The following is a 27,936-nucleotide window of genomic DNA, read 5'->3' on the forward strand; positions in this document are numbered from 1 at the left end:
AAAAGTTCTTGAAACAGCCTTGATCGAGGGGACGCCGACCTTCCATTTGCAAGGGGAGATGCTGTGGGTGGGTGTTTTTCTTCCTTTCTCTTCCCGATCCTTTGGCATGGCCTTCTTCAGAGTCTAGGCGACGCTCCGTTTTACCCCGCCTAGGATCCAGCTGGAGTTTGCCAGTGGGGTTAAATCCAGAGAGGGATTAAAAACAAATCGTCAACCTGCCACTCCGCCCCTCAACAACCCTTTCCCTTTCCACGTGTCGGCGGAGTGCCGCCGTGCCGCCATCTTTGGTGCGCTGAAAGGGACCGGCGCGTCGCCGGCTATGCTTTGGTGCAGGTGACGGCCGAGGCGGCGTTGGCATGGTTGCCTGAAGATGGGGAGCGGCTCTCCTCCATCCACTTGTCCAGGCTCCGTCGCCGGGCGTTCATGAAGAAGTTGCTAACCGTGGACAGCTCCAGGCCCAGCTGCTGGGCGATGGTGATTTGAAGGTCTTTGGAAGGCCGTTGGTTCTCGTGAAAGATGGCGTGGAGGGTCCGGCGCTGGATGTCGGTGAAGACCAGCCGGTGGCGCTTAGGGACGTGGTTTCTGTCGGCTTTGCTTTGATCTTGCTCTTTCCTTTTGCAGGCTGGCAGGGCGAGAGGCAGGCAGGAATAAGAAGGAAACAAGAACCCGTCAAATTACACGTTGGGAAAACTAACGGAAAACAAAGGCGCTCTGAAATCGGCTAATGCAGGGGTCCCCCGGGCACGTCTGGGATTTTGAGCGGGTGTCGTGGGCGCTCTCACAAAATGGCTGCCAAGACCCCCGCCCAATTGCACGTCCCGTATCGAAAACAAATGGAAACCAGAAAGCAGCTCTGAAATCGGCTAACGCAGGGGTCCCCGGACATGTTTGGGATTTTGAGCGGGTGTTGTGGGCGCTCTCACAAAATGGCTGCCATGGGGATGGGGCATGGCCATCCTTAGAACGGCTGCTGTGGTGGGCGTGGCCAGTCACAAAATGCCAGTAACTTGGCTCTGAACTCAAAAAACGAAACTGGCTCCCACTTAACAAAACATTAACTTTTAAAAAAATAAAATTAAAAAAAACTCCAAAAATCAGGAGTGGCAGATGTCAGGAGAGACGTCCATAGGTGCCCTGTTACAGACCCCAGAATTATCCCTAGATCCAGCCTGTGGCTTAACGTCTGGACCATAAATAATTAGGAGCTGGTATTTCTTTCTTTACCAGAGATGATCCCTAATCGCTCCGGGGGTGTTCTTTAATTTTTTGTCCCCCAACGTTTCTTTTTTAAGTCACCCTTTCTTTGTTTACTAAATGTATATACGTACTACCCAACTGACAAATGCCCTCAGGGCAGTCTATAACCCTAAAAAAACCCAAACCAGAAAATAAAAAGCAATACACATTGAAAATGATAAAAGAGCCAGCAATAAAGTGAATACGGAGAGCGACGGATTAAAACCCGCTGGAAGAGGAAGGTTTTGGCTTGGTGGCTGAATGTATGCAGTGAGGACGTCAGTCGGATCTCCCTGCGAAGGTCAAGCCAGAGAAGGCGGGGCCACCACAGAGAAGGCGCTTCCCCTCCTAGTTAGGCATTTATCCGTATGGGTGGCAATGTGCAGACAAGAACCGCCAAAGATGGCCTCAAGTCTGGATGGCTTGCCTTTCCCCCCCTTTAGGGGCTAACTTCTTTTAATGTAAGGGGGGGCTATCTCAGGGGGTGAGCCCAGTTTCAGTTGCCAACACCACCAGCCAGGCTGGCAAAGACTCCTGTCTGAACCCTGGCAGCCTGCTCAGTGTCTACACGGACAATTTGTGACCCTCCAGCTGTTTTAGACTTCAACTCCCAGAATTCCTAGCCATGCTGGCAGGGGCTTCTGGGTGTTGACGTCCCAAAGATCTGGCAACCTACCTTCTGCCCACTTCTGATCTAGATAATTATTGAGACGGACCAATGAGATGCAGATAATATGAGCGACAACTCTAGAGCTTCCGTTAGAGCGTCTGACGACGACTTCCTAGAGATTAAAGTGGGCGGGTAGATGGATACGTCTTGAATCGAAAGACACCTACTGGATTAGGCCTGAGGGCCCATCCACCCAGTCCAGCGTTGCGTAGGGATGTAAGAAAATTTCGTTTTTGTTCACGACATGCGAGCACGCCCTCTTTGAAGCCCCGAATGTGACCGTGAGTCTGCCGAAACGGTTCGCAAATCGCCGGGCGGGTGTTTACGTCCCTTTACGCAAATTTTGCACTTCGTTTTTGCGCAAATTTCTCAATTTGCACGGAGTTGCTCAGTAAACTGAATTGGCTTTGGTCTCCGGTTCGATTGCTGCTCGGTTTGCATTGTTTCCCCATTCGCAACAATTGCAAACACGAACGGGAAGTGAGCATGAGATCTGGGGAATCCTCGTGTTTTTGAAAATCGCTTGTTCGCCCATCCGTACCTGTTTCTTACAGTGGCGTGGCCAACCAGCTGCCAGTGGGAAAACTCATAACTACCATAGGACATGAGGATGACAGTACCCTCCTGTTGGACTACCTAGGCCTTTGGTCTGATCCAGTAGTGCCTGTCTTATTAAGGGGCACGATCCTTTTTAACCACCATGCATCAGGGATAGAGTGACCATTTGAAAAGGCGGACAGGGCTCCTGTATCTCTAACAGTTGTAGAGAAAAGAGAATTTCAGCAGGTGTCATTGGTATGCATGCAGTCCCTGGTGAAATCCCCTCCTCATCACAATGGTTAAAGCTGCAAGAGCCCTGCCCTCTTGACCAGATACAAAAGAGGGCAGGGCTCCTGTAGCTTTCACTGTTGTGATGAAGAGGGGATTTCACCAGGTGCCGCATATATACAAATGACCCCTGCTGAAATTCCTTTTACTATGCAACTGTGAAAGACACAGGAGCCCTGTCCTCCTTTCTATAGGGTCAGGGAGAAATGGGGCAGAAATGCATCACCCCCACAGAGAAGCTGAAAGAGAGTGCAGATGTGCATGGTGTCTGCATATGACATATGCAAACACAACGTTTAGGAATAATGACTCTAATGCAAATGCAATCCATTTCACCTGAGAGAGAAGAGGGTGTGATTTGCCTTCTCAGGCTTTCCTCCCAGGTGTGTCTGAGCAGGAATTCCACAGGTGTGATCTTTTCTGAAGATGCTGTGAGGTAAAGAGGATTTACCCACTCTTTTTGTGTGTGTCTGGCTGTTCAAGGCCTCTGTCAGGAGAGGGGCAAAAAAAGATAAGCAGGCAGACAGGTGGCGGGCTCTGCTGCCTCTCTGCGGAGACACCGGTTGAATGCCTGCCTGTCTCTTGAAAGGCGTGGGACCTCTGCTAGGAAGAGCAGACAGCTACAGGAACAGGTTATGAACTTCATGGGTATTGTTCTTGTGCGTGTTTGTTCTTTCACTCCTTTAACAATATTTATGACTTGCTTGCTTTTAAAGAAATTTCTGAGCAATGTACAATGGGATATCTTTATACAGAGGACAGGATTACCCACCTGGGAATGCCTGTTTGGGGAAAACACGTGTTTTTAATAGGGGGGGGGGGGCAAAAACCCAGAACGGTGCCAAAGAAATAGGACCCTGATTGCTATGTACAGATGCAAATTCGGAAATGCTAGTATTAGAACCATCTCACCTTAATGTGGAAGGCTGTGACTTGCTCAGTTGTATGCCTGCCTGCCTCTTCAACGGGACCTTTTTCTTTTTAACCTAACTCTATGTGGTTTTAATCAAATGTGTATTTATGGTTTTACTGTAAACTGCCTGTTTATATGTCTGATGGCCTGTGGACCGCAACAAGAAAGATTTGATAGGGGTTCACATCACAACCGTTCCAGCTGCAGGAGCCCTGCCCTCTTTCATAACTGGTCACTCTAGTATAGCTCCTGCAGCTTTATCTGTTGTGATGAAGAGGGAGTTTCACCAGTGAATGCATGTGAAACTTCCTGAGAACTTCCTGACTGTTAGAGCGGTAGGCCAATGGAATCCGTTACCTAGGGAGGTTGTGGGCTGTCCCACACTAGAGTCATTCAAGAGGCAGCTGGACAGCCATCTGTCAGGGATGCTTTAAGGTGGATTCCTGCATTGAGCAGGGGGTTGGACTTAATGGCCTTGTAGGCCCCTTCCAACTCTGCTGTTCTATGATTCTATGTATACAAATGACACCTGCTGAAATTCCATTTTTTATGCAACTGTTAAAGATACAGGAGCCCGGTCTTCCTTTCCATAGGGTCACCCTAGATACACCGCTATTACTTTGCTTTTCCCCCCCTTTGGCATGGGGCTGGCTGAATGGAAAAGAAAAGACAGAAGTTTGCTGTTCTCGTCTGGCGATGACCTCCAAGCTCATGACTTTGTTGCTCTCTGCTTTTATGCCTGGGTTTAACTGCATGAAAGGGAGGGGGTTTGGGGAGGGCCGGGGGTGAGCCAGGAAATTTAATGCCAAATCAATAACTCTGGTGACTGGAGTCTTCCGTCTCCCCCTCCTTCGAATAGCAGTTTCCCCGAGCAAGGAGCTCCGCTCTGTGTCCCGAGCGAGCTGTACAGATAACGCAGGACTTCCCGGTTTCTTCTAAGTGGGTTGCGCCGGAAGCTTCCAGAAACGTTGGCATGATTGGGGATGGCCTCCTTCCCTCTCCGCCACCAGAGCCTCCAAAAGTGTGCGCTTGCGTTTACCAATTTGGAATCATTTCCTCTGATGGCGAAGACAGAAGTGGGAGGCTACTGTTGAATGCCTGGCCGGCCAACTTTTTGGCTGGCCAGCTTTTCAAGAGGGGGTTGCGTGGGAATCGGCATGCCGTAGTGTTGATTTCTATACAATTTCAACAGCTGAGTTGATTCAGGAGGCTGGAGAGCAAGAGGTTTTCCGGTCAGTTGATCCCTTTCGCTCCTTACTTGGTTTTTGGGCCAAGTAGGAAAATGCCAACACGGTTGCCAGCTGTTTGGCTTGCTCGCTTTGCCGATTCCAAAATGTACATCGCAATGGACTAGGCGACGATTTGGCACGGGTGTCACAATGAGGGAAACTGTGCTTTTGTGAGTTGTGCAGTTGCAAAAGGCGTAGGAGCCGCGGCCGGCCCTACCGTCAGGCAAAGTGAAGCCGTCGCCTCAGGCGGCAGATTCTGAGAGGTGGCAGAAAGGTGTGTTGGTGGAGTACACGGTGAGGCCTGCTCTGCACTCCCTAAGTTAGTTAGGCGGGTGTCTCCAGGTCCAGGGATGGAGGATGCTGTCCCAACCTTAGTGTTGAAGATAGATTGATCTGCCAACCTGGTTGGCTTTTGAACATAGAATGGGAACGGGCGCCATCTTGTTCTTTTCCTCAGGCAGCAAAGTGTCTTGGGCCGGCCCTGATAAGAGCTGTTTTGAGGTGGGGCCACCCTAGGGCTTGAGAGGGTTGAAGTGAAGCATGAGAGAAATAATGGGATATTAAGGAAAGAACAAGAGCTGGTGAATGTAGAAGACTGAGAACGTGCTCAGTTAGAATAGGTGTGCTGAACAGTCGGGCCCTTCTAGTATTAAGAACGTAAGAAGAGGCTTGCTGGATCAGACCGAGGGTCCATCTAGTCCAGCACTCTGTTCGCACCGTGGTGACCCACAAAGCAGGACATGGTGCAACAGCACCCTCCCACCCATGTTCCCCAGCAGCTGGTGCACACCGGCTTACTGCCTCGGAGACTGGAGGTAGCGCCTAGCCACTGACAGCCTTCTCCTCCAGGAATTTATCCAACCCCCTTTTCTAGCCATCCAAATGGGTGGCCATCGCTCCATCTTGTGGCAGTGAGTTCCATAATTTAACTCTGCGCTGTGTGAAGAAGTCCTTCCTTTAAATCCGTCTTGAATCTCCCACCCATCAGCTTCATGGGATATGACCCCTTTGGGTTCTAGTATTTTGAGTCTCCCGATCCACATTCTCCACACCAGGCATCATTTCGTACACTTTTATCAGGTCTCCCCTCAGCCTCCTTTTTACCAAGCTGAACAACCCCAGCTGTTTTAGCCTTATGGGGAAGATGTTCCAGCCCCTTGATCATTTTTGTTGCCCTTTTGTGCTTTTTGTCCAGTTTATTCCAATCTGGCCCTCTAGGATTCCCCCGAAGGCCACGCCCCTTCCCCTAATCCCGCCCCTTTCCCCAGACTACTGGTTATTCAGTGTTTCCACGTTTCCCCTATCAAAACGACTGTAACATCTCTTCTAAGGCTCAGAATCTGGCAGGAAGAACTTTCACTGGAAATGTGCTGGTGTTTTTGGAATTTTGTCCCCGCCTCTTTGGAACCCTGCCCATCCCTGGAATGCGTCTCCAAAATGGAATTTGTCTCTCAGGCTGAAAGAAATTCAACAGCCCTGAGTTCGAGGTTCAAGCGCATTTTGCCCTGAGCTCATGAAGCCTTAGAGCGCTGCTTGGTACAGACTTGATGGTATATTGTATATGGCAATCCCCGTTCTAAGGACGCTCAACTCCTGGGGAATGCTTGTTTTTTGTGAGTCGTTCATGAGAAGGCTTTTTGCTCTATCCTAATGCTTTGTGTAAGTAAGGTTGCCAACTTTTTCATTGCCTGCTGCTCCTCTGCCTTTCACTGGACCTTGAGAGATTAGCCATCTATCATGCTTATCCAGTTTAAATTATAGGGGAAGGAGTGGGTAATGAAATCTGTAAATCCGCACACAACGACTGAATACCCCCAATTTTAGCCAAATAATTATAATCCCTTGTAGCTTAAAAACGTTATCACTACGAAAGTTAAAGGGGTGACCATTGCCGACTTATTTCCATGCCGTGAACAGCTTCGACCTGCCAAATTCTGTAAAAAGCACAAGAACGAGGAGGTAATTCTTTCTCCGATCAATTGGCAACCCTTTTCTCACATTTCCCTGGCAGTCTCTCTCAGCAACCGCCGAAAACGGGCATAAAACAGATGCAACGTCAAAAAGCAAAGGTAAAGGAATGAAACAGCATCAGGCCCTCAGGTCCGTCATAATATGAAAGCAAGATGTAATTTTGCAAAGCTAAGATGTTATTAAGCAAGTTGGCGGAAGGCCTCTTATTAACATTTAATGGGCTCCATTTTTTATCGCTCTGTGTTAAAACCTTGCAAGGTTTCTCCTTCTCTAAATGAGTCTTTTACTTTAATTCACCATTTACAGGAGAAATTTTGGTGCCGTCTCACAGATGGCAGGTTTTGGGATGATGTGGGCAAGAAACCGGGAAGGGGGGGTACTTTACAGATTTCTGTCCCATTCTTACACACACACCCTTCCCCGAAGGCTCAGCGTAGATTTTTTACAACGATCAAAAATGCAGAGCCTGGGAAGCGATACCGCTTCGCCAGAGAATGTTCCAAATTCCTGGATCTGTATTTTGTTCAGGGCCTGGCATGACGCACCAGACTTGGGAGGGTCTTTTTGGTGATGGGCCGGTTCAACCGCTGAAGGGAAGTTTTAATTGAAGATTAAAATCCCACTCACCCAACCCCTGTTAAAAGCAGACCATGGCCTATTTCAGGGGTGGGGTTCTCAGCGCCAATTTCAGAAGCCCTGTGCAGGGGCAATCTGTCCCTCCCCCAGTAGCCTGCTAAGAGAGAGGGGGGTGTCAAAAGAGGGAGGGGAGGAGAAAAGTGTTGGGAGAAAGAAAAAGAGAAGGTGTCAGAGAAAAGAGATATCAGGGTGGGCACAGAGAGAGAAGGGGTGTTGGGGAGAGAGAGAGAAAGGTGTCGGGGAGAAGTAGATGAAGAGAGAGAGAGAGAAGGGGGTTTAATGGGAGAGAGAAAGGGAAGAGGTTTGGGGAGAAAGAAGAGGTGTCAGGAAGAGTGAAGAGGGTGTCGAGATGGGGGAGAGAAAGAGAATGGGGTGTTGGAGGGAGAGAGAGAGAAGAGGTGTTGGGGAGATAAGGAGAAGGTGTTGGAGAGAGAGAGAAAGAGGTGGGGAGAGAGAGAGAACAGGGTGTTGAAGAGAGAGAGTGAAGGGGTGTTAGGGAGAGAGAAAGATAATGGGGTGTTGGGGAGAGAAGGAGTGTTGGAGAGAGAGAAAGAGGTGGGGAGAGAGAACAGGGTGTTGAAGAGAGAGAGTGAAGGGGTGTTAAGGAGAGAGAAAGATAATGGGGTGTTGGGGGGAGAGAAAGATAATGGGGTGTTGGGGAGAGAAGGAGAAGGGGTGTTGGAGAGAGAGAGAGAGGTGGGGAGGGAGAGAGAACAGGGTGTTGAAGAGAGAGTGAAGGGGTGTTAGGGAGAGAGAAAGATAATGGGGAGTTGGGGAGAGAAGGAGAAGGGATGTTGGAGAGAGAGAAAGAGAAAGGGGTGTGTGTATGAGAGAGGGAGAGAGAACAGGGTGTTGAAGAGGGAGAGAGAAAGAAGCATTGGTGAGACAGAAGAGGTGTCAAGGAGAGTGAAGGGGGTGTCGAGGTGGGGGAAGAGAAAGAGAAGGGGGTGTTGAAGAGAAAGAAGGGCAGTTTCAGGAGGACAAAGAAAGAAGGGGTGCCTGGCAGAGAGAAAAGGGCTGCTTGGGGCTCCAGACCCACCAACTCATGGCTTGTGACCCCAAACTCATGACCCCTGAGAGAATGGGGCGCCCCAGCGTTTGTTTGTTTAAAGTTTACCATCCCTGTTTTCTGTAATCGGTGGACGTCTGGACGTGGAAGTTCTGCATAGCTCTCACAGCTCGTTCTGTCATCCTCCATGAATTCGTCTAACGCTTGTGATATCGTCGGCTGTGCTACTATCTTGACAGAAGCGACATCCTTGTATGAAAATTAATTAATTGCCGAGACTGAGGACCAGCAAAAGACGCTTAGATTTCAGATACTTGCAGAACACCCGAAATTGTGAACTTTCTGTTCAGAGTTGCCACCTTCTCTGGTTTTTTAAAAAATTATTATTGTTTTCCTGGCACTAGTCCTGTGCCTTTAACATAAACAAGGGAAGCACAAATCCAGTTAGTGTAGTTTTTCCTAACGTGGCCTTGCAGTGGTGAGGAAGAAGAGCGTGCATCTTCCGAATTCCTGCTAGTCGCCCTTTTGTGAATGGCCCAGCTCCAAAAGAGCCACAAAATTGTTCCGTGGTGGCAAAGATACGTGGGTGACATCATGGGTGTTGGCCAGTAGCTTCTCCCCCTGATATGGAATTGTACAGGACCTTATCTTTAAGTGCTGGTGGTGGATGTTTTTAACGGATAGATGCTTCTATTTTCTTTCCACTGTGTGTGAGTGTGTGTGTTCTTTTATTGTAAGCCGTTTTAGTTCTTTTTCTTACTTTTTAATGTACAAATAATTGAACCGGGCAAAAATAAAAAAATAAATTCACTAGCAGTGTGAGAGGAGAGACATACAATTAATTTTAAAAAATACATTTAACAGACTGTGTGGTGTAGTGGTTAGAGTGGGAGTCGGGAGATCCGGGTTCTAGTCCCCACTCGGCCGTGGAAACCCACTGGGTGACTTTGGGCCAGTCACAGACTCTCAGCCCAACCTACCTCACAGGGTTGTTGTGAAGATAAAATGGAGAAAGGATTTTGAGTTACTTCCAAGAGGGGAAAAAAGGTGGGCTATCAATGTAATAAATAAGGAGAGAAAGCCTAGTGTTGGGTCAGAGGCAACAGAGAAGGGAAAGGGCATCAGAGTTTCTCAATGCAAAAGGAAAGATTTTAAAATAATAATAGCCTTAATTTATCGGCAGCTTTGCTCGTAGCAGGGAGAACGTGGTAACGGGCCAGAGGTAGCGGACAGGAAAAGGCTGTCAAAAATGTCTCGGTGCCAAAGGAAAAGGTAGATTTTAAAATAATAACAATACATTAAAGTGGTGAGAGGGTGGTGTGTGTTTTTAAAAGCCCTGATCTATGTGTCTGTCTTGTGGCTGTGAAACGTGACAAGCTGACTTCACTCTCCCATCTGCCTCCTGCGCGCTCTCACTGTTCCCCGTGCGGGCCTGCCTGCCTGCCTGCCTGCCCCCCCGCCTTTACTCCTCTGCTTTGGCTGCACGCTGATAGAAAATATTGATCAGATCCAAGCTACGCTGGCTGCAGAGAACAGCCAGTTTTTCGTTAACCCTTGCCGGGCGGGATGGTTGGCGCGCCCGAGCCGAGGAAATGCTAGGGGGTGCCAGGAGAAACGGGGGCACCGCTCGCCTTTTGGGAAAATGTGGGGTTTCTCTTTGAGGGGGCAAGAGAGGGCTATTGGAGGCGCATCCTCAAGACCGCATCCTGCTGATTTGGAGTCTTCTAAACACGACTGCTTTGCGTCTTCCTTTCTCTGAGCAATGGCCATCCAATTAACTTCATAACAGCCTGCTTACGGACAAGTTGAACGGATAATTTCTAGGGGCAGAGAAGCAAGGGCACAGGTTAGACGTGCCCGTCCCAATGCAGCATCACCGGTACTCCAAGATAGAAACGCACAAACCCTGAACCTGCTTTCTTTTTAATTTAATAGACGCTCTTGCCAATCAAAGCTGGGAAATGATTTTTCTGGCACTGTTCAATATTATTTTATTTATTTATTTTTATTTATATCCTGCCTTTTTTCCTCCAAGGAACCCAAGGCGGCGTACATAACCCACCTTCTCTCCCCATGTTATCCTCACGACAACAACCCTGTGAGGTAGGTTGGGCCGAAAGTCTGTGACCGGCTGAAAGTAACCCAGCAGGCTTCCATGGCCGAGTGGGGACTAGAACCCGGATCTCCCAACTCCCAGTCTGACACTCTAGCCACTACGCCGCAATGTTTAGCCAGATGTTGGAGACTGGGGTCCCTGATTGTTTAGTCCCAGCCCCTGGCTTTCAGGGAAAAGCTGCCTGTAGGTACAAGGAAATATTTCACTACCGTGGCTAATACTAAATCTCTTCTCCAGGTTTGTCCATTCCTCGTTTAGGTCCATCTAAATCTTGAACGAATGAACCTACCTGGTTTGACTGGTTTCACACCATGGATTACACCTAATGATTTAGTGGGATTTTCCACCCTGGGCACCAAAATCAATCAGATCACCAGTTCGATAGACATAAAAGGGGGTGGAATTAGCTGATAATTTCATTTGTGGCTATTTCTGCACTACTTTTCTTCACTTTCCCTGTTGAATGTGGTTTGGTTCACTTCTTTGACCTTTCTTCCTGTGGATGGAACTGGGCATCCAGTTCCATCTGAATGAAAGCCGTGTGTGTGTGTGTTTTGTGGTGATAGTGGGGGATATAAAAGCCATTCGAAAGGTTTTCAGTAAGAATTGGGTCAAATTGGAGTTGTTACAATCCAGGAATTTGAGTTTGCTCAGTCTCTCATTGGGCGGCAGAGAAAATACATTCGGGGGCAGGGTTAAAACCGAGAAGGGGCAATTTTGGTCCAATCGAAACACACAAAAAATCAATGTTTTACTTTGCAGAACAAAACACCCTGGGGAATAATGCGGGGAGGGCGGGGGATTGTGGGCGACTGTGCCGTTTGCGAGCTTGTGTCTGCCTCAGAAAATAAAATCAATGACTTCCCTTATATGAAGTCCCTCAGTAGGTCGAGGGGAGCAGAGAAAGAGCTGGCGTGGAAGAAACGGTTTCTCCCCTCCCCTCAAGCGCTCCGCACAGCTGCCCGTTCTCTGTGGCGTGTGGTGTTTGTACGTGCATGTAGGGCAGGGGATAAGAAATTGCCCGCTAAATTGGGATTTTACGTCCCCAGGCGGTCCAAAGGCTTCGGTGGCCGCCATGATATTTGGATCCAACTGCCTTAGCGTTGGCCTTTCGACAAGATGGCTGACCCGTCTGGAAACGATCCCTGAATGCTAGCATTTACACATGCCTGTTTACGCTTGAGGAGGCTCGGATGGAGCGATGGAGCATCCGGGCATCCAGAACAGGACCGGCTCATGAGTGTCGTGTGTGTGTGTGTGTGTGTGAGAGAGAGAGAGAGAGCGCATCTATGAATGGCAATCCAGAGTGAGAGAGAAAAATTAAATTAATTTGGGAGTTCGTGGGCTCACAGAGAAAAGCAGGTTTCTGTTCATGCTGAAAACTGTGGGTCCAAAGAGTTATTTAGTGTGTTGGATCCAGATCCCACCTTGGTTTCGTACACAACCATTTAGGCAGGTTGTCCTTTGTCACTGGCTACGCCGCCCACGGCAGCCATTTTGTGGTGGCGCCCATGACAATTTCTCAAATTGTCAAAATGGGCCCTAAAAAGGTTGTTACCCCTGAACTGGAAGTACAAACTCCAAATGCGTTGCCTGCTCCTCGTTCTTCTCACTAATGAGGCCAGGCGCACACAATATAAATACAACCCACACCGATAAAGCTGTTGCTGAAAAACTACAGCCTTGACAGCAATGATTAAGGCTGCCAAGTTGTTCATTTATTTACGTTTATATAGCATTCCGCATCTAAACTGATAACGGAGCGGTGAACAATAAAAGATTTTTTTAAAAGAATAATAACACCATATAAAAAGGTTTAAAAGCAGAACACCAATAGAAACTGAATTGGATGCAATTGGATCTTGGGTTGGTTAAAGAGTCTGAACCAATTAACCTTCCAGATCGTGTTTACTCTGAAGTAAGTGCCGTTGAGTTCAGGGGTGTTTAAGCGTGCATAAACTGTAGCCTGGGTTGGTTAGCCAATAGAGGCTGGTTTTAATTAACGTTGAGGCAACGTGGTTAACAGCACAGCCATTTTCAAGGTTATTTCAGCTGCCCCTTTTTTTTTAAAAAAAAAAATGGAATTGGTTTATTTGTTCAAAAGCGGGAAATTGGCTGACGAAATATTATGTCAATTGGCTGACCAGGCCTAAAATGATGATAATGTGTTTACTTACATGCGATATGTAATTGTTTTCCTACACAAATGTTCTAGTGATAAAGAAAGACTTTGGAACAGGTCGGATTGTTTTATAATTCCCATTTGGGATTTCATTTTTAGAAACGTCCTTTTTCTGGTTCCATTGGCACAATGCAGCCAATCTTAGACCGTAGCCCTTACCTGAGAGTAAACCCTATTGAACTCAGTGGAATCTGATTAAACACTTTGAGAATTAAACACCCAGCTTCTGGGGACTCATTGATTTTAATAGGAGGGACTTTCCCATTGAAATCAATCGTGCCGAGCCATTCAACTGGATAGGGCGACTCAAAGTAACACCGAGGATTTCAAAGTCAGTTTCGCTCACAATGAAAAGGGCTGTTTCGATTTATCGAATCTCGTCCCGCTTGCCCTGGCCTGGTGAAATGGCCACGCAAATACAAATTTATTTATTTATTTATTTATTTAGAATATTTATATACCACTCCCCATTGAAAAATTTCGGAGCGGTGTACAAGGTAAAATGAAAATAAAAACAGAATAAAACAGTTAAAACAAAATTTAAAAAGAAGCAAAAATCAGAAATCCAAGGCTGCATGTTAAAGAAAGGCTTCTTGGAATAAAGATGTTTTTAGGAGGCGCCGAAAGAAGTTGGCTTTCCTAAAAAAAATGGCTTTCCTAAACCCAAAGATGCTTTATTCGAAAGCGGATTCAAAGTTTTTAAAAGCGTCTTGGAAAGGGTCGGAGGTTAATGATCCGTGGGCATGTCTGAACAGAAGTAAGCCCTGCTGCGTCCCGTGGGGCTTGCTCGCAAATAATCACGTTGACGAATCGGCGAAATTAGGGAAGCTGAGGAGCTCTGCACTCCAAATCCCATCTGCCCCAGCCAGCACGGTTGAGGGATGGGCATTGTAGTCACACAAGATCTGGAGGGGCGCAGGTAGCCCTGAGCTGGGAACGAATCAGCAAAACGACGTTTTTGGAAGGCGCTCCGCGAAACGGTTTCCTCGAATTTCGCTGTCAGTTTTGCGGATTTGGGGGCGGATCACTGCTTCTTGTGAAGTGGAGCACACACAGAATCGTCTGTGTTGATTCCTCCTCCAAGGGAAAAGGTTCTTTTGAACCTCTCACTGCTCCAGGCAAGGGAGAGGGACGCCCGGCTGGCTCCCTTGGACATCCCGGTGTATGAGCATCCTTGCAATGGATCTATCACCCCCTTGACAGCTTCATTAGCTGCTAACAAGCCAGCTGTTGCTCTCGGCGCAAGTGACGCAGCCTCGTGCAAGGCCGGGGAAGTGGCATATCCCCGGCGTGAGCGATGCGCGGAAGGTGCCGGGGGGGCGGTCACTGGGGGACGGTGTCGAGAAAGGAGCAGCAGCCAGAGGTCAAAACGGTTTGCCGAGTGAGAACAAGGCGCGTCGTCGCTGGGCGTGAGCAGCCGACGCGCAACGTGTTCAGGGGTTCGCTCGGAAAGTGGCGAACTGACTTGGGGGCATGGGGCAGTAATTACAGGGTCCTTTGGGGACCGGGGAGACTCGAGTTCAAATCCTCCCTTAACCATGAAGCGTGCTAGGTAGCCCCAGGCCAGTCGCGGCGTGCACATAACCTAATCTGCTTCGCAGGGTTGTTGTGATGATACAAGGGAAGGGAAAAGCTTAAGAAAAGCCCTGATGCTGGATCAGACTAAGGGTCCATCTAGTCCAGCACTCTGTTCACACAGTGGCCAGCCAGCCTTCGTCCCACACGCAAGACACGGGTGCAACAACACTCTCCCACCCATGTTCCCCAGCAAGTGATGTATATAGGCTTAATGTCTACGATATTGGAGGTTGCACTTAGCCATCAGGGCTAGTAGCCAAGAATCGTCTTCTCCTCCAGGAATTTATCCAACCCCCTTTTCAAGCCATCCAAATGGGTGGTCATTAGCAAGTTAATGGAAGTAAAGGATTAAAACATGTAATAATTTTTTTAAAAAAAAAATGGCCCACACATCAGGTTAGGGAAGGCTGATTTGATGACTCAATCCTCACCTTTTGTCGTTGTTCCTTTCAGTGGCTGGTTTTTTTAAAAAACATTTCTGGCGTCTGTTTTTAATATTGGATTTGTACTTTTCTGTTGAGTGTTCTTTTTTTTTATTGTGTGGCAATTATTAAACTGCTATAGAAGCGTTCTTTAGTTTAGTGTTTTGGGTTTTTTAATTGGAAAACAGGGTAAAAAGATTTCAAAATGATTTTTAAATGTCCTACCTTGCAGGGTTACTGAGGCAAGGTGGCGAGGAGGTTTGAGCTCATTACATAGGAAAAATGAAATTAGATCAGTTAGATCCGGTGAAGGCTGGTGGATCCACTCCGTTTTTTTGTCAGAGCTCTCCTTTAGAGTTCTGACAAAAACCCGGATCGGATTCACTGCCCCACCGACATGGAGCCACAAGCCGCCTCTTAGATCTGGAATCCCTGGAACACAGGACTCCGTTTTCGAACGTTTTGGTTGTTAACAACTTTTAGGGGAGATCCAGAAGCGCCAGGGTTTACAGGATCTGCGGTACCCACAGAACATCCAGCCCTGCCTTTGCTCGCCCCTCTTAACCTTAATGTGAAATGGGGGGCCCTGCCCCCCCCGACCCACAAGTAAATTCAATTGCACGACATTATAAAATACGGAAATTATGACAGCCCAGGGACAATGGAGGCGTGGAGGAAGCCAGCGTTGGGTTTGTTTCCCTGAATGTGTTTTACGAGGAAGTTTCGGGGAGCCTAGTGGAGACCCCCCGTCTGAAATTGCATGCTCAGACTCCGATATGATAGAACCGATATGATAGAACGGCAGCCCCTTACTTTCTCCCATAGAACTGTGAAATGGAACCATTGAGAACTGAAATGTTTCTTCTAGTCCTCTTTCTCTTGCAGGCTGCATTCCAGTGGAGGGCGTGGCCATGTGGGAAAAGGGGCGTGGCCAAAATACTACCTCCCCCCCCCCCGGCGGGCTTCAAATACATATTGGAAGTAACTAAGCATTTCCGCCTTTTCGAATGGGGAGAATGCACACAAATGCTGGAGAACAAGCCACAGACGGCGTTCGGGGAATCTGCCAGTAGTAGAGCCGGATGCAAAAGAGGGGCCCAGAGGGCGGAGCTCCCCGTGAGCCCCACACAAGCCCCACACGGAGATGACTTGCAGTAGATTGATTTCCAGGTGCTGAAAAACAGCAACGAGAAGGCTGTTTAGAGAATCCTCCTTCTGTATGAAACTAGATCTAGGTGTGTATTTGTATATGCAAATCATCCCCATGGGGGGCTCCACCCTCTGTGCCCCTGTTTTATATTCGGCTTTGGTTGGTGGACCTCGGGTGTCTAATACATAAACAAATCCCCAAATAGAACCCACAAGCTTAAAATCTGCCCGCGTTTTCCCATCCTAGGGAAAGAACCCATCTATTAATCCTTTTATCCCATCACTACCCCCCAAAATCAACATTTGAATCAAAACATCAGATACACCAGTTCTGGAAGTCACCCAGGCTCAGACTTTAGGGATCTCCAAAGGAGCAGAATTCCAAAACTGAGCAGTGTCCCCCAATACAGCTGCCTTGACTCTTGGTAGACAGTTAAAGTGTTTTTACACCCTCTAAATGGCCTTTGCTTCTGTTTTTAACAGACCCTTTCGAAGGATTCCGTTAAAAGCCAGCGAGCTAAGTGATCTTTATTTTTAAAAAAGAGAGAGAGAAAATCTTTTAATTTCCCATCAATGCAAGACTGGCCATTACAAATATATCATTTGCGATGGTCAGCAGAGTGAAGCCTCCGTTTTATAGTCATCTTTTGACAGGGCTTGCCGCCGCGCGGAAAATATTATTAGAATAACTACGCCTCAGCATATCTAAGTATAGAGATGTCGATTCCATTGGAATATTCTTTCTCGGTCTCGCTCTCCCCCCCTCCCTTCTGGCATGGGCGCATCCGGCACTCGGGACGGACGAAGCGTTCAGTTTAGATTTTGAACGAGTGGGTTGCAGGGTTATGAGCACCAAGAAGAAGGACCAGGAACAGGCCTGATATGTACCAAGGTTGGAGCTCGGGCATAAATTTGAAGATCAAAGTTGCTAATGGACCAGGGGTCTGTCTAGTTTCTGCATCGGACTGTGCCCAGACACATACATCCCTCTGGGACGCTCAGAAGTGAGACCACGAAGGGAACGGGCATCCCTTCATGACTGGCTCTAGCATTCAGAGATACACTAGTCATGCACATGGCCAGAGGAACGTTTATGGTGTGGTTGTACCATAGATTTGCATACTGGCTTTATACAAATCTATGGTGCGACCACACTTAGAATACTGTGTACAGTTCTGGTCACCACAGCTTTAAAAAAAGGATATTATAGAGCTGGAAAAAGTGCAGAAAAGGGCAACGAAAAGGATTCAGGGGCTGGAGCATCTCCCCTACGAGGGAAGGGGACAACAGCTGGGATTGGTTAGCTTGGAGAAAAGGAGGCTGAGGGGAGACAGGATAGAGGTGTGCAAAATGATGCCTGGTGTGGAGAACGTGGACAGGGAGTCATTTTTCTCCCTCTCCCATAATACTAGAACCCAAAGGGGCTCATCCTATGAAGCTGATGGATGGGAGATTCAGGACGGATGAAAGGAAGGACTTCTTCACACAATGCAGAGTTAAACTATAGAATTTGCTACCTCTAGACGTGGTGACGGCTACCAATTTGGATGGCATTAAAAGGGGGTTGGATAAATTCCTGGAGGAGGAGGCTATCCATGGCTACTAGCACTGATGGTTGGGGGCTACCTCCAGTATTCGAGGCTGTAAGCCTGTGTGCACCAGTTGCCGGGGAACATGGGTGGGAGGGTGCTGTTGCACCTTGTCCTGCTTGTTCATCCCTGGCTGACGGCTGGTCGGCCACTGTTTGAACAGAGTGCTAGACTAGATGGACCCTCGGTCTGATCCAGCAGGGCCCTTCTGATGTTCTCATGTTCTTACATTTATTTATTTGTCCTGTCTTCTAAGCCGAAAGACAGGTGAGAAGTGGTACTAATTGAATTTTGGGAAGGGTCTCTTTTTCTCCCTCCCCTCCAGCTCTGCTTTGGAGATACATATACATATATTCAATCATTGCAAGGAATTCTCAAGAAACGTCTTGTATCTTTCTCTGTTTGGAGATTCAGCCATTTCTGGGAAGGTAGGAAAGCCCAAAACCTCCAGAGCTGATTGTGTTTTACTGGAGTACTTGTGTGGCCACTTTGGTGTTAGGGAGAAGGGCGTGGCTGAAGATGGGAGTGGGTGGTGCTAAAGGGGCGGGGCTTGACAGGACAAGGTGGGGCTACAGAACCAAGTTACTACAACTTATTAGATTGTAAGCCTATGCGGCAGGGTCTTGCTATTTACTGTGTTATCTGTACAGCACCATGTACATTGATGGTGCTATATAAATAAATAAATAAATAAATAATAATAATAATAATAATAATAATAATAATAATAATAATAATAATAATAATCCAGCGCGAGCATTCCTGCCAAATTCTGATCTCTGCTCAAGGACTTTGTGCAACCCGAGGGCTGGATTCCATTTTGGAGGGCCGTGTTTCCGTTTTGGGCGGGGACAAAGGAAAAGGGGCGGGGCCCCAAATAACCAAACTCTCCGCATATTTTAGGTTAAAGCTCTCACTGCCAGTAACCAACCCTTTGAAAAGGCACTCTGACCTTTTAGAATGGGTTAGGGGGAAAGGTAGAGAAACAGGGGAAAAGCCCGACAACTGGGGCTCGGGGAAGGGGCGGGGCTAAGAAGGGGCGGGGCAATTTGGGGAAGGCTGGGTTTGATCCCCACATGGGCCTGAGATTAACCACCCCAGGTATAAGTGGAACACAGATGTAGCCTTTGGTGCCTGAGTGACGCATGGCCCGTGTCCTCCTCTACCTGCTAGGCCTTATGGGTCCTCACGTCATGTTCTTGCATAGCTTTGCAAGGTACAAAACGCAGCTGGGCCGTCAAGATGGAAGCGGGCTTGAGAACTGGCAAGTTAAGGGGAGACATTTTGGAAGGGTGCAAAAGCTGATCTGGTGGGGAGACTGTGGACCGGGAGACATTTTTCTCCCTCTCCCATAAACCCAGAACCCAAAGGGAGTCATCCCATGAAGCTGATGGGTGGGAGATACAGGGCAGATCAAAGGACGGTCTTCTCCACACAGCACAGCCTGTGGAATTCACCACCGCAGGATCACTTTGGATGGCTTTAACAGGGGGTTGGATCAATTCCTGGAGGAGGAGGCCATCCATGGCTACTAGCCCTGATGGCTATGTGTTACCTCCAGTATCAGAGGCAGTAAGCCTCTATACACCAATTGCTGGGGAACATGGGCAGGAGGGTGCTGTTGCATTCATTTCCTGCTTGTGGCTTCCTGTGGGCAGCTGGTTGGCCATTGCGGAAAAAGAATGCTGGTCTATTTGAACCCGTGGCCTGATCCAGGAGGGCTCTTGCGTCGTTAAGAGTTCTTAAGGCCTGATACGGCTACCAGGGCTCTCTAGTCAGGCCTTGCTTCACGCATGGGCCAAACAAGTCACTCCGGGGAAGCTCATACTCAGGGCATGAGGGGGAAAAAATCTCCTCCTCTATCTTCTTCCCCCAAGCCTGTGCTGGCTGGGGGTGATGGGAGTTGTAGTCCAACACATCTGGAAGGCCATTCTACGCCAGGCACAATTCTACACACCTCTACCCCTCCTATTCCTGCTTCGTTGACGTTTCCTCTCCGCTAAATTGTCCCCCAGGTGAAAATTCGCCCCTTTTCTTGCACCCAAAATGAACTTTTGCCCGGATTCAAAATGTCACGAATGTGGTTGTGACTTTCGAAACATTTTCATCCATTTTCTTACAGAAATGCATTTTTTTTTTTTTTTGCGGGTCCTGGGTAAGCTGAATTAATGACACCATCCTAAGTAGGTTTACTCAGGCTTTTGGACTGTAGTGAGAATTAGCCGCCCTGGGTAAATGCTGTTTTTTTTTTTTAGGACTGCAGCCAAAAAGTGCAAACCTATGGTAGGTTACTCAGAAGTAAGCCCCACTATCTTCCGGGGGACTTATTCCCAGGTAACTGCGTGCCTTGGATCGTAGCCTCAATGATGCAAATAAATTTTATAGAAATCCGATGTAAGCTTCATAACCTTTCCACCTTTTGTTCAACGCTCTTCCCTTCAAAACATGCACATCCACACAACACCTGAATCCCACGGCATCTGTAATTTTGGGTAAGCCGGGAGGAAATTTAAATTCAGAACAGGAGGATATCAATTCCCGCTTTCACGGGCAGCTGAAGTGTCCGAGGGAGTTTGCAAAACGGGGCAGTCGCGCTAAATCAGGAGGCGAGGAAGGAAATTGTGGAGGGGATCACAATAAAATCCAATTCCCCCTCTCCCCCAAAAAATCGCGTTCAGGTGATCACAGGAAAATACGTTCAAGGGAGGTGAGGAACAATACAAGGAAAGACAAAAGAGAGATACCTAAAAATAATCCGTATAAGATTTTCTCTCTCTTTTTTCTTCTTCATAATCCCCTCCTCTCTTACAGATATTGGATACTTCTCTATTGCAAAGAAAATTTTAAACCCCTAATCAATAGAGATTCCTATTGCCCGAGAATAATGCATCCGAGCGGGTGATGATTCATTCCGCGTCCCCAATATTCAAGACTTCACAGTTTTCAAGAAGTCACCACAGCCCTGACCTTTGCTTTGCTCCGGCTCTTTTCCTCTCTCTGGTTTGTGGTTGGTTGGTTTTGTTTTTATTTTATTTTTGAATCAATTCGGCTAGGGTTTTTATTTCTTCTCCTTTCTGCATCTCCATCACCTGGCTCTCCACGGCGCGAACGGCCGCTGTTTGCAAAAGATGGAGTGGGGGGGGTAATCGGATGGAACCGCCGCAACAGCCATTTTGCTGGCCTGGGAGTTGCGATCGGCCCAGAGTTTTGGTGGGTGGGTGGGTGCGTATTTGGGGGGTTGCTTAGCAACTGCAATGGGACCCCTGGGGGTTCATCAAGGGTGAGCTGTGGGTACAGCCTTGCTTAAAGTGGGGGGAATTGAACGGGATGCCTTTTTGGTTCCTTCACCTCACGGTGGATGGATTTTGGCGAATACCTCTCCGAAAAACCGTGGAACTGCCCGCCACTGGAGAGAGACTTTTTTCCTCCCCTTCCAGAAGGAGTTGTTGGACGGAAATCTCTCCCACCGTCACGGTTTGCATACTTTGCCTTTTGGCAGATGAAGGGGAAGGATCTCAAACAGAATTCCCCGCAAACTAAAATAAAATTCCCCATGGAGAAGCGGAATAAATCTCAACCCGGGCTGGGGTTCGCCATGATTATGTCTTTCTCATCTGGCTTAGCTTTTGGAGCCCTTGGTGAAGCCGCTGCGTCTGAGGTCCCTCAGGCCTTGGATGGAGCGGTTTGGACAGCCGGGGTGAGGGAAAACAGGTCGAAATCCCAGCCCAGCCGTAAAAAGCCCTGGACAAACACGGCCCGGGCACCATCACTTGGACCTCGCCTACCCAACAGGGTTGTTGTGAGGATGCAATTGGGATGGGGTTTATCGCATGGACCTGCCTTTTCCGTGGAGGAAAGATGGCTTAGAAATCAAATTTGATAGACGAAATTCCTATTAATGGACTAACCCTCGCTGTGGGTCTAGAGATGGAGAAATGCCAGGCGCCTGGTCGCCCCGGTGACTAAAAAATTCGGTTGGCATCTAAGAACTCTGGCTCCTCCCTTTCACCCCATCCTAACTTCTTGCCTAGAAGAATGGGTGCCAAACTGCTGCAATAGTTAATGCTGGAGTTGCCCAATAATGCAATGTTTTTGAGGGTGGGCTTCCTGTAGTCCAACCCTGTGCATGCTTATTCAGAAGACCAATCCCACTGTCTTGAAAGGGGGTTGCTCCTGAGTAAGCATGGATAGGGACCGCAGGCTTGTTGTGATACAATCTTTGGGGCATCGATTCGGAAACCAGTCCTGCCGACTCCAACGGAGCTTGCTCCGAATTGAGTGGCCATCGGACTTGGTTCTCGGGGGAACCAGTTTCCTTGTATTGTTCCAGCCTTGGGACCCCGATTGCGGCGGTGAAAAATATTATCTTACCTTCTAACCTTAAAGCTGCCATTCTCTGAAATTCGGGTTCCTGGAGCCACCTCCACATCCTCTTGAACGTCTCCCTCCCGGACTTGAGTTTGCTCCAGGGTTTGGGATTCCTGAGGAGGTCTGACAAGGTCCCCTGAGACCTACAGAGGACTCGCTCGGCGAAGATGGCCTGTGGGATGCTGTACCTCTTGAGCTCGGCGATGATCCGCTGGGCCACCTCTTTGGTGTTGATCTCCTCCAGTTGGCTGGAGAGGACGGTGGTCTGGGTGGCAATGGGCGGGTTGGGCCGGGCGTTCATGTCCACCCGAGGGTGGCCGTAGGGGGTTTGACTCATGGCATTTGGGGAGGCCATGGTGGAGTTCTGGGCGGGAGACATCTCCCGCGGGAAGTGCTGGTCCATCCGGCCAAACATGGCGGTCGAGTGGGCATCGAAGCCGTTGCTGATCACCATCTTCTCGTTGGCCAAGTGCCCGGCGGTGGCGTGTCCCGTGTAGCTGTGCATGGGAGCCAGTTGCGGGCTGGGCAGCGAGGACAAGCTTTGGCCCATGCCGATGTCCTTGTGGTAAGGGCTGTAAAAGTTCCCGCCGGCCCCCAGCCCCCGGTCCTCCCTCATGAGGGTGAAGCTTCCAATGACGTTGCCCATCGGCAAACACTGGTGATGGTGGTGGTGATGGTGCTGATGGTGGAACTTCTCGTGCAGGGGCTGCAGCGGGGTCAGCGTGGTGTAGCTGTTGCCCGCCCCGGCGGTGGGCGAGTCTCCCCCGAAGCCCAGCCCGGGGTGCAGCGTGGTGGCCAAAGCGTGCTCGGCCCGGTGGTAGTCACTTCCTTCCAGGACGGAAGCCACCAAAGATGGCCTCTGGAGAGCCGAGTGCAAGGCCCGGCTGTCGCTGTGCATGAGCTCCTGTTCCTGGACCGACATGTCCCCGCCGTTCTCCAAACCCAACTGGACGTTCATGGTTCCGCCCGCTAGGCCATCACCATCCCGTTCGCCTGGCCACCCGGCCGTAATCGCCCCAGCCGACTAAGCCCTGGACTCCGGAAGGTGTAGACGCGGGGGTGGCTGAGAAGGACCAGAATGGACGTTCTAAGCTGTGTTTTGATGAGAGACAGAGAAGACGAAGAAAAATGCAGCAGGGTTCGTTTTGGGTGTTTTTTTAAAAAAAATATATGTGTTGAGGATTCATCAGGCAGTGCAAATTACGCATGCATTAGCTAAACTACAAAGCTCCTTCGGTCTTTTACGCTCTGGGAAGGAACAGAGCTGTATTGGAAGGGGAAGACGGAGGCCACCACGAGATGCTCCCAGCTTAGACGCAGGAGAACCCAGAAGCTTCTGCCCCACAAGTAAGTAGTGGGAGGGACCGTCCCCTCTCATTGCATGTGAAGTGAGTGACACCCCCCCGCCCCCGTACCCCCATGCAATCCAAGGTGGGTTGGGGGAAGGGGGAGGTCAAGGGATAGAACGGGCAGCCGGGGAGGAGGGTGCAGAAATTTATAAAATATATATCAACCCATGCAAAAGTCTAAATGAGCCCTTTCCCCACCACCACCACCACCACCACACACATCAAGCAATCATAAATAATTGTGGCTTACCTAGTATTGAAGGTTGCATTTTCTGGACATTTTGGAGGCATGTAAGGCTGCAGCAAGAAAAGAAGGCGAGAAAAGAGAGAGAGAGAGAGAGAAGGGAAGGTGTGTTTTGTTTTGCCTTTTTGGTTTTCTTTTTTTTTAAAGATCCTAGCCTCAAACAAATCCCTGTCAACACAGCTCCTTCAAATGCATTTCCTTCCCTTCGCCCAGCCGCTGCTTTTGCCGGCTTTCAAGAGGTGTGTGTTTTCCCCCCCCCCCAAAAAAGAAAGCCACTTCCTGAGCGCAAGGCATTCAAACTCTCTCCCTTGATAAGAAATAAACCTCTCTTTGTGTGTGTGTGTGTGTGTGTGTGTCTGTGTCTGTGTGTGTGTCTTGGTATTAATTCCACGATGAAGCCAAAGTCTCACTCTTTACGTCTCAACTGTCTGGCTGTAGGAATAAGTAGGTGCCCAGAAATAGACATGATGGTCAGTTTCTCTCTCTGTCTGTCTGTCTGCCTGCCTCTCTTTAATTTTTATTTCTTTTAAAAAGATCCAGTTTGGAATAACCTCCCCTTTGTGTGAGTGTGTGTTGTGTGTGTGTCTTTCTCTCTGGCTTTCTGATTCCTCTCTCTCTCTCTCTCTCTCTCTCTCTCTCTCTCTCTCTCTCTCTCTCCAGAGAGTTGTCCCCCCTCCCTGCCTTCTGCCACCAGCTTTGCTTCTTTTCAGCCCAAAGCCACTAGTATTGATTCCACAGCCCAGTCTCTCACTTCTCTGCCTTTCTCCACGTCACCAGCCTAAAAAATCTGACAAATTGCAATCAGAAGCCAACCTGATTTAACCCAGTCGGTCCTGGATCCTGGAAAGGGGGAGGGAAAAAAATCAGGGGGGTGGGTTTGAGAATGAGGGAGACCTGCAGTGGAAGGAATGAAAGAAAGAGAAAGAGAGAAAGCGGGGGGAGATGTTTGCTGATGTGTTTCTGTACCGTTATCGATCTGTGTTTTGCATCGCCGTACTCAAGGCGGTTTTGCGTCGAAATTGTGCGCTCTTTAGAAAGGGCAGCGATTTCCCCCCACCAAATTTGCAGCGCGGCCGAATGATCAGAAAAAGGATTATCTGGTTCTTTTTCTCCTGTGTGGGGCTCTGCTGGGTATTGTTGTTGTTTCATTTGGGGTTTCCAGATATTTTTTTTGTTGATTTGGCAGCTGTCTTTTGGCCCCCAAAAGAAGCGGTTTAAAATTAAAATTCGAAAGCTTTAAAAATTACGAACTTTGGGAAGGGGGTTGGACTGTCCCTGTAGAATTTAAGGAAGCCATGAAGACTGATCTCTTCCGGCAGGCCTACCCAGCTGAATTTTAAGATGCCTTTTTTAATGGAGTGCTGCTTTTAACGATGCACTGGTTTTAAACGTTTGAATTAGTTTTATGTATTTTACGGTGTTTTTATTTGTGTTGAACCCCGCCTCGATCCAGAGGGAGAGGCGGGTAACAAATTTATTATTATTATTATTATTATTATTATTATTATTATTATTATTATTATCGCTGCACCACCTAAAGCGGCATATGGACGTACAGAGAGGCCCTACTGGCTCAAAGCAAGGACCCTGCGTCCTGCTTCCAACAGAGGGAAGCCCGCAAACAGGACACAAAGGGAAAGTCCATCCCTGCTGTTTGCCGTCAGTATCTGGTCGTGACAGATAGACAGCCCCTGATTAGGGGTGCTCTATTAAGCCTTGAGAGCCCTCCATGAATTTGTTTAAGCCTCTTTGGAAGCCATCAAAGCCCGTACCATCAGCACACTTTAAGGAAGCAAATTCTCTCTAGGTTGATTATTTTTTATTTATTCGTTATTGCATTTATATCCCACCATTTCACTGGGCTGTGTTCCTCCTAGTGGGATATAAATGCAATAACGAATAAATTTTTTATTTATTCGTTATTGCATTTATATCCCACTAGACTGCACTGCCTCTTGTTCGGAGATCCCTTTTCTTATCAGTCATGAGTCTGCTGCTTGTCTATTTCAGCGTGCAGCTCTGAGTTCGAACGCTGCAAGAGAAGGCAAAAATATCTCTCTCTTTTTAGCCTTGTCTTTCTGGCGTCTCGGGAAATAATCAGGAAGTTGCGGTTTTAAAAAAATAAAATAATAATCAAAGATACTTTTAAAAAATGACAAATATGGATTTTACTTCTCAATATTCTATAGAGATTTGCCTTTCTCCTGGCTCCAATAGATCTATGTATAGAGAAATGTAGGGCACAATTATTGTAAATCAACATCGGTTGGGGTTTTGATCTCCGTTTTTAGGAGCTCCCGGGAAAATATATTCCATTTTCCCATGGCAAAATGTTTCTTTAGTGTTCTCCACTCATCAAACTAAAAGTCAAGGGCTCATTTCCTTCTGTTTAAGTGAATATTGTTCCTACATGAGAGACAGGCGGTAGAATATTCTGGCTTTCTGCAGTCATGGAACTCTGACATCATGTTTAAAATTATTTCTGGGAAATAATCAGCCTCTTTTACTGTTCTTAAAGTGCACAAATTAAGAAACGCAGAGGGCATTTTGTTGGGTGTTAGGGACAAAGAAGCAATGTTCCACGAATGAGGCGAGAGCTGATAACCCTCCTCTTAGCAGCAGCAAAGTTTTAAATTGCAGCTAAATGGAGAAATAAAAATCCTCCTGGTCTCCAAAGATAGCATGGCAAGATTTCGGTAGCATTTACTGTAGATAAGATCTCCCATCACTTAAAGGCTACAGCTAATCCCAAATTTATTGAGGAATTTATAAGAAAAGGGTGCCCAGTTCTACATGTAACTGACTTGGTTTTCACATTTTGAGGAGCGGTTGTAAAATGGAGGAGTCGTGTAAATAGAGACAGGAGGCTATTCTCCTAGAGCAAGGCTGTGTTCCTCCTAGGCGAGTAGTCAGATTTCTTGGGGTTGATCCACAGAAGGATGGATCTAAACCTGGGGTTTACTGGGGTACCTCAGAAGAGGCCAGACAAGTTACTGGCTCTCCATCCCAGAGAAACCGGTGAAAGCATCAACTGTTGAGGATGAGTGTGGGCAAGCATGTTGATTAAGAAGACCTGAAATCAGGCCTACCATGTCTTCCCTTCCCTTCTGCAACAACTACAATAATACTTTCACTCCCCCCCACCCACCTACCCAAAAATGCAGTGGGTTTGAGACAGAAGAGGGCCTGTTTAATGTCTCCTGGCCACGACACAGAAGTGGCCGTGGCCTACAACTGGCGTTTTGTTCGAACCGTGGCCGGACGGGGAACACAAGGCGTGGAAAAACGTTTGGGAATTTGGGCCCATGGACACTTCCGGCAGGGTAGGGTGGGTGTGTGGCTTGCAGGGAGTCCACTGAACATGCCCAGCCCTGTTCAAGGATTTTGAACCCTGGCTTGGGAGCAGGTCAAGGTACAAACACGTGCCTTGAAATTTGCATAGGTAGATAGGAGGCAGTGCGGTGTAGCGGTTAAAGCAAATGACCCCGCCTCCCTGCAGCCTGCTGCCCTCCAGATGACAATTGGGTGACAGTTCCCAGCACTCCTGACTGTTGGCCATGCTAAGCTGGGGCTGATGGGAGTTGGAGTTCAACTTAGCCGTGACCCTCAGGGCTGTGGTAAGGATGAAAATGCAGGGCGGGGGAGGGGGATATTGAAGAGAAGATGGGATATTAGTGTAAATGTAATAATTAAGTGAACTGGCTGGAAAAGTTGCCTTGTGAGCTATATTTTATTTTCTCCCTGTTTTTAATTTGGTGCGTGTCTGTTTTTAAATGTTTGCGCGCCTTGTGTACAAAGTGGAGCGCCTGCTTAAAAAAATAAAATAAAAACCCTGTCCGTTCTGCAATTGTGAAATGATACAAAGCAGAAGAGAAAAAATGTGTTTTGAAAAGAAACCATATAGTAGCAGCAAACAAGACCCACAATTCCACACGCTGCAGTCTGCACCCGGGCAAATGACCAAACACGGAGGAATGGCCAGCTCTCTTGTACAAACATGTAAAGCCGTGACCGATCTTTATGGCTTTTTCATGCGTGTGTGTGTGTGTTGAATATATTGAACATTTCTGTTCTCCAAAAGATGCTCAAGCTATGTTTTAAAAACACCCCCGTGCACCTTAGCATCAACAAAGACAAAATACCCGTGGAACCAGGTAAAATAAATTATTTTGCACTTTTAGCAGCAGCAGCAGCCATAAAGCAGCAAGTGTCCTTCACTAAGTATCCCCCCCAAAAAAAATTCAGCCTCTTTGTAAACATTCTGTTTATATATATATATTTTAAAAAACCGTGATTCCCTTTCCATGGCAGCCGGAGAACGTGCAAGCATTTGGGGATACACAGGGCTCTTTCTCAGCCTGCTAAGAAATCACCTCTCCACAGACTTTCAGGGGGTTACTTGTACAGGAGGATGCAGCGGAGGCTGAAGCTAAAAATATGACCGCTA

General features: G+C 48.0%; 1 protein-coding gene across 1 annotated transcript; it reads right to left on the reverse strand.

Annotated features, from left to right (window-relative positions):
* Positions 1-317: 317 nt before the first annotated feature.
* Positions 318-22,854, reverse strand: LOC134412165 (hepatocyte nuclear factor 6-like). The gene is made up of 2 exons (XM_063145990.1): positions 21,900-22,854; positions 318-622 (listed from the first exon to the last, which is right to left on the reverse strand). Exons 1-2 carry the CDS (start codon positions 22,852-22,854, stop codon positions 318-320), a joined length of 1,260 nt encoding a protein of 419 aa, XP_063002060.1.
* Positions 22,855-27,936: the final 5,082 nt, after the last annotated feature.

The sequence above is a fragment of the Elgaria multicarinata genome, chromosome 21 (assembly GCF_023053635.1).
Source record: "Elgaria multicarinata webbii isolate HBS135686 ecotype San Diego chromosome 21, rElgMul1.1.pri, whole genome shotgun sequence".
Lineage (NCBI taxonomy): Eukaryota > Metazoa > Chordata > Lepidosauria > Squamata > Anguidae > Elgaria > Elgaria multicarinata.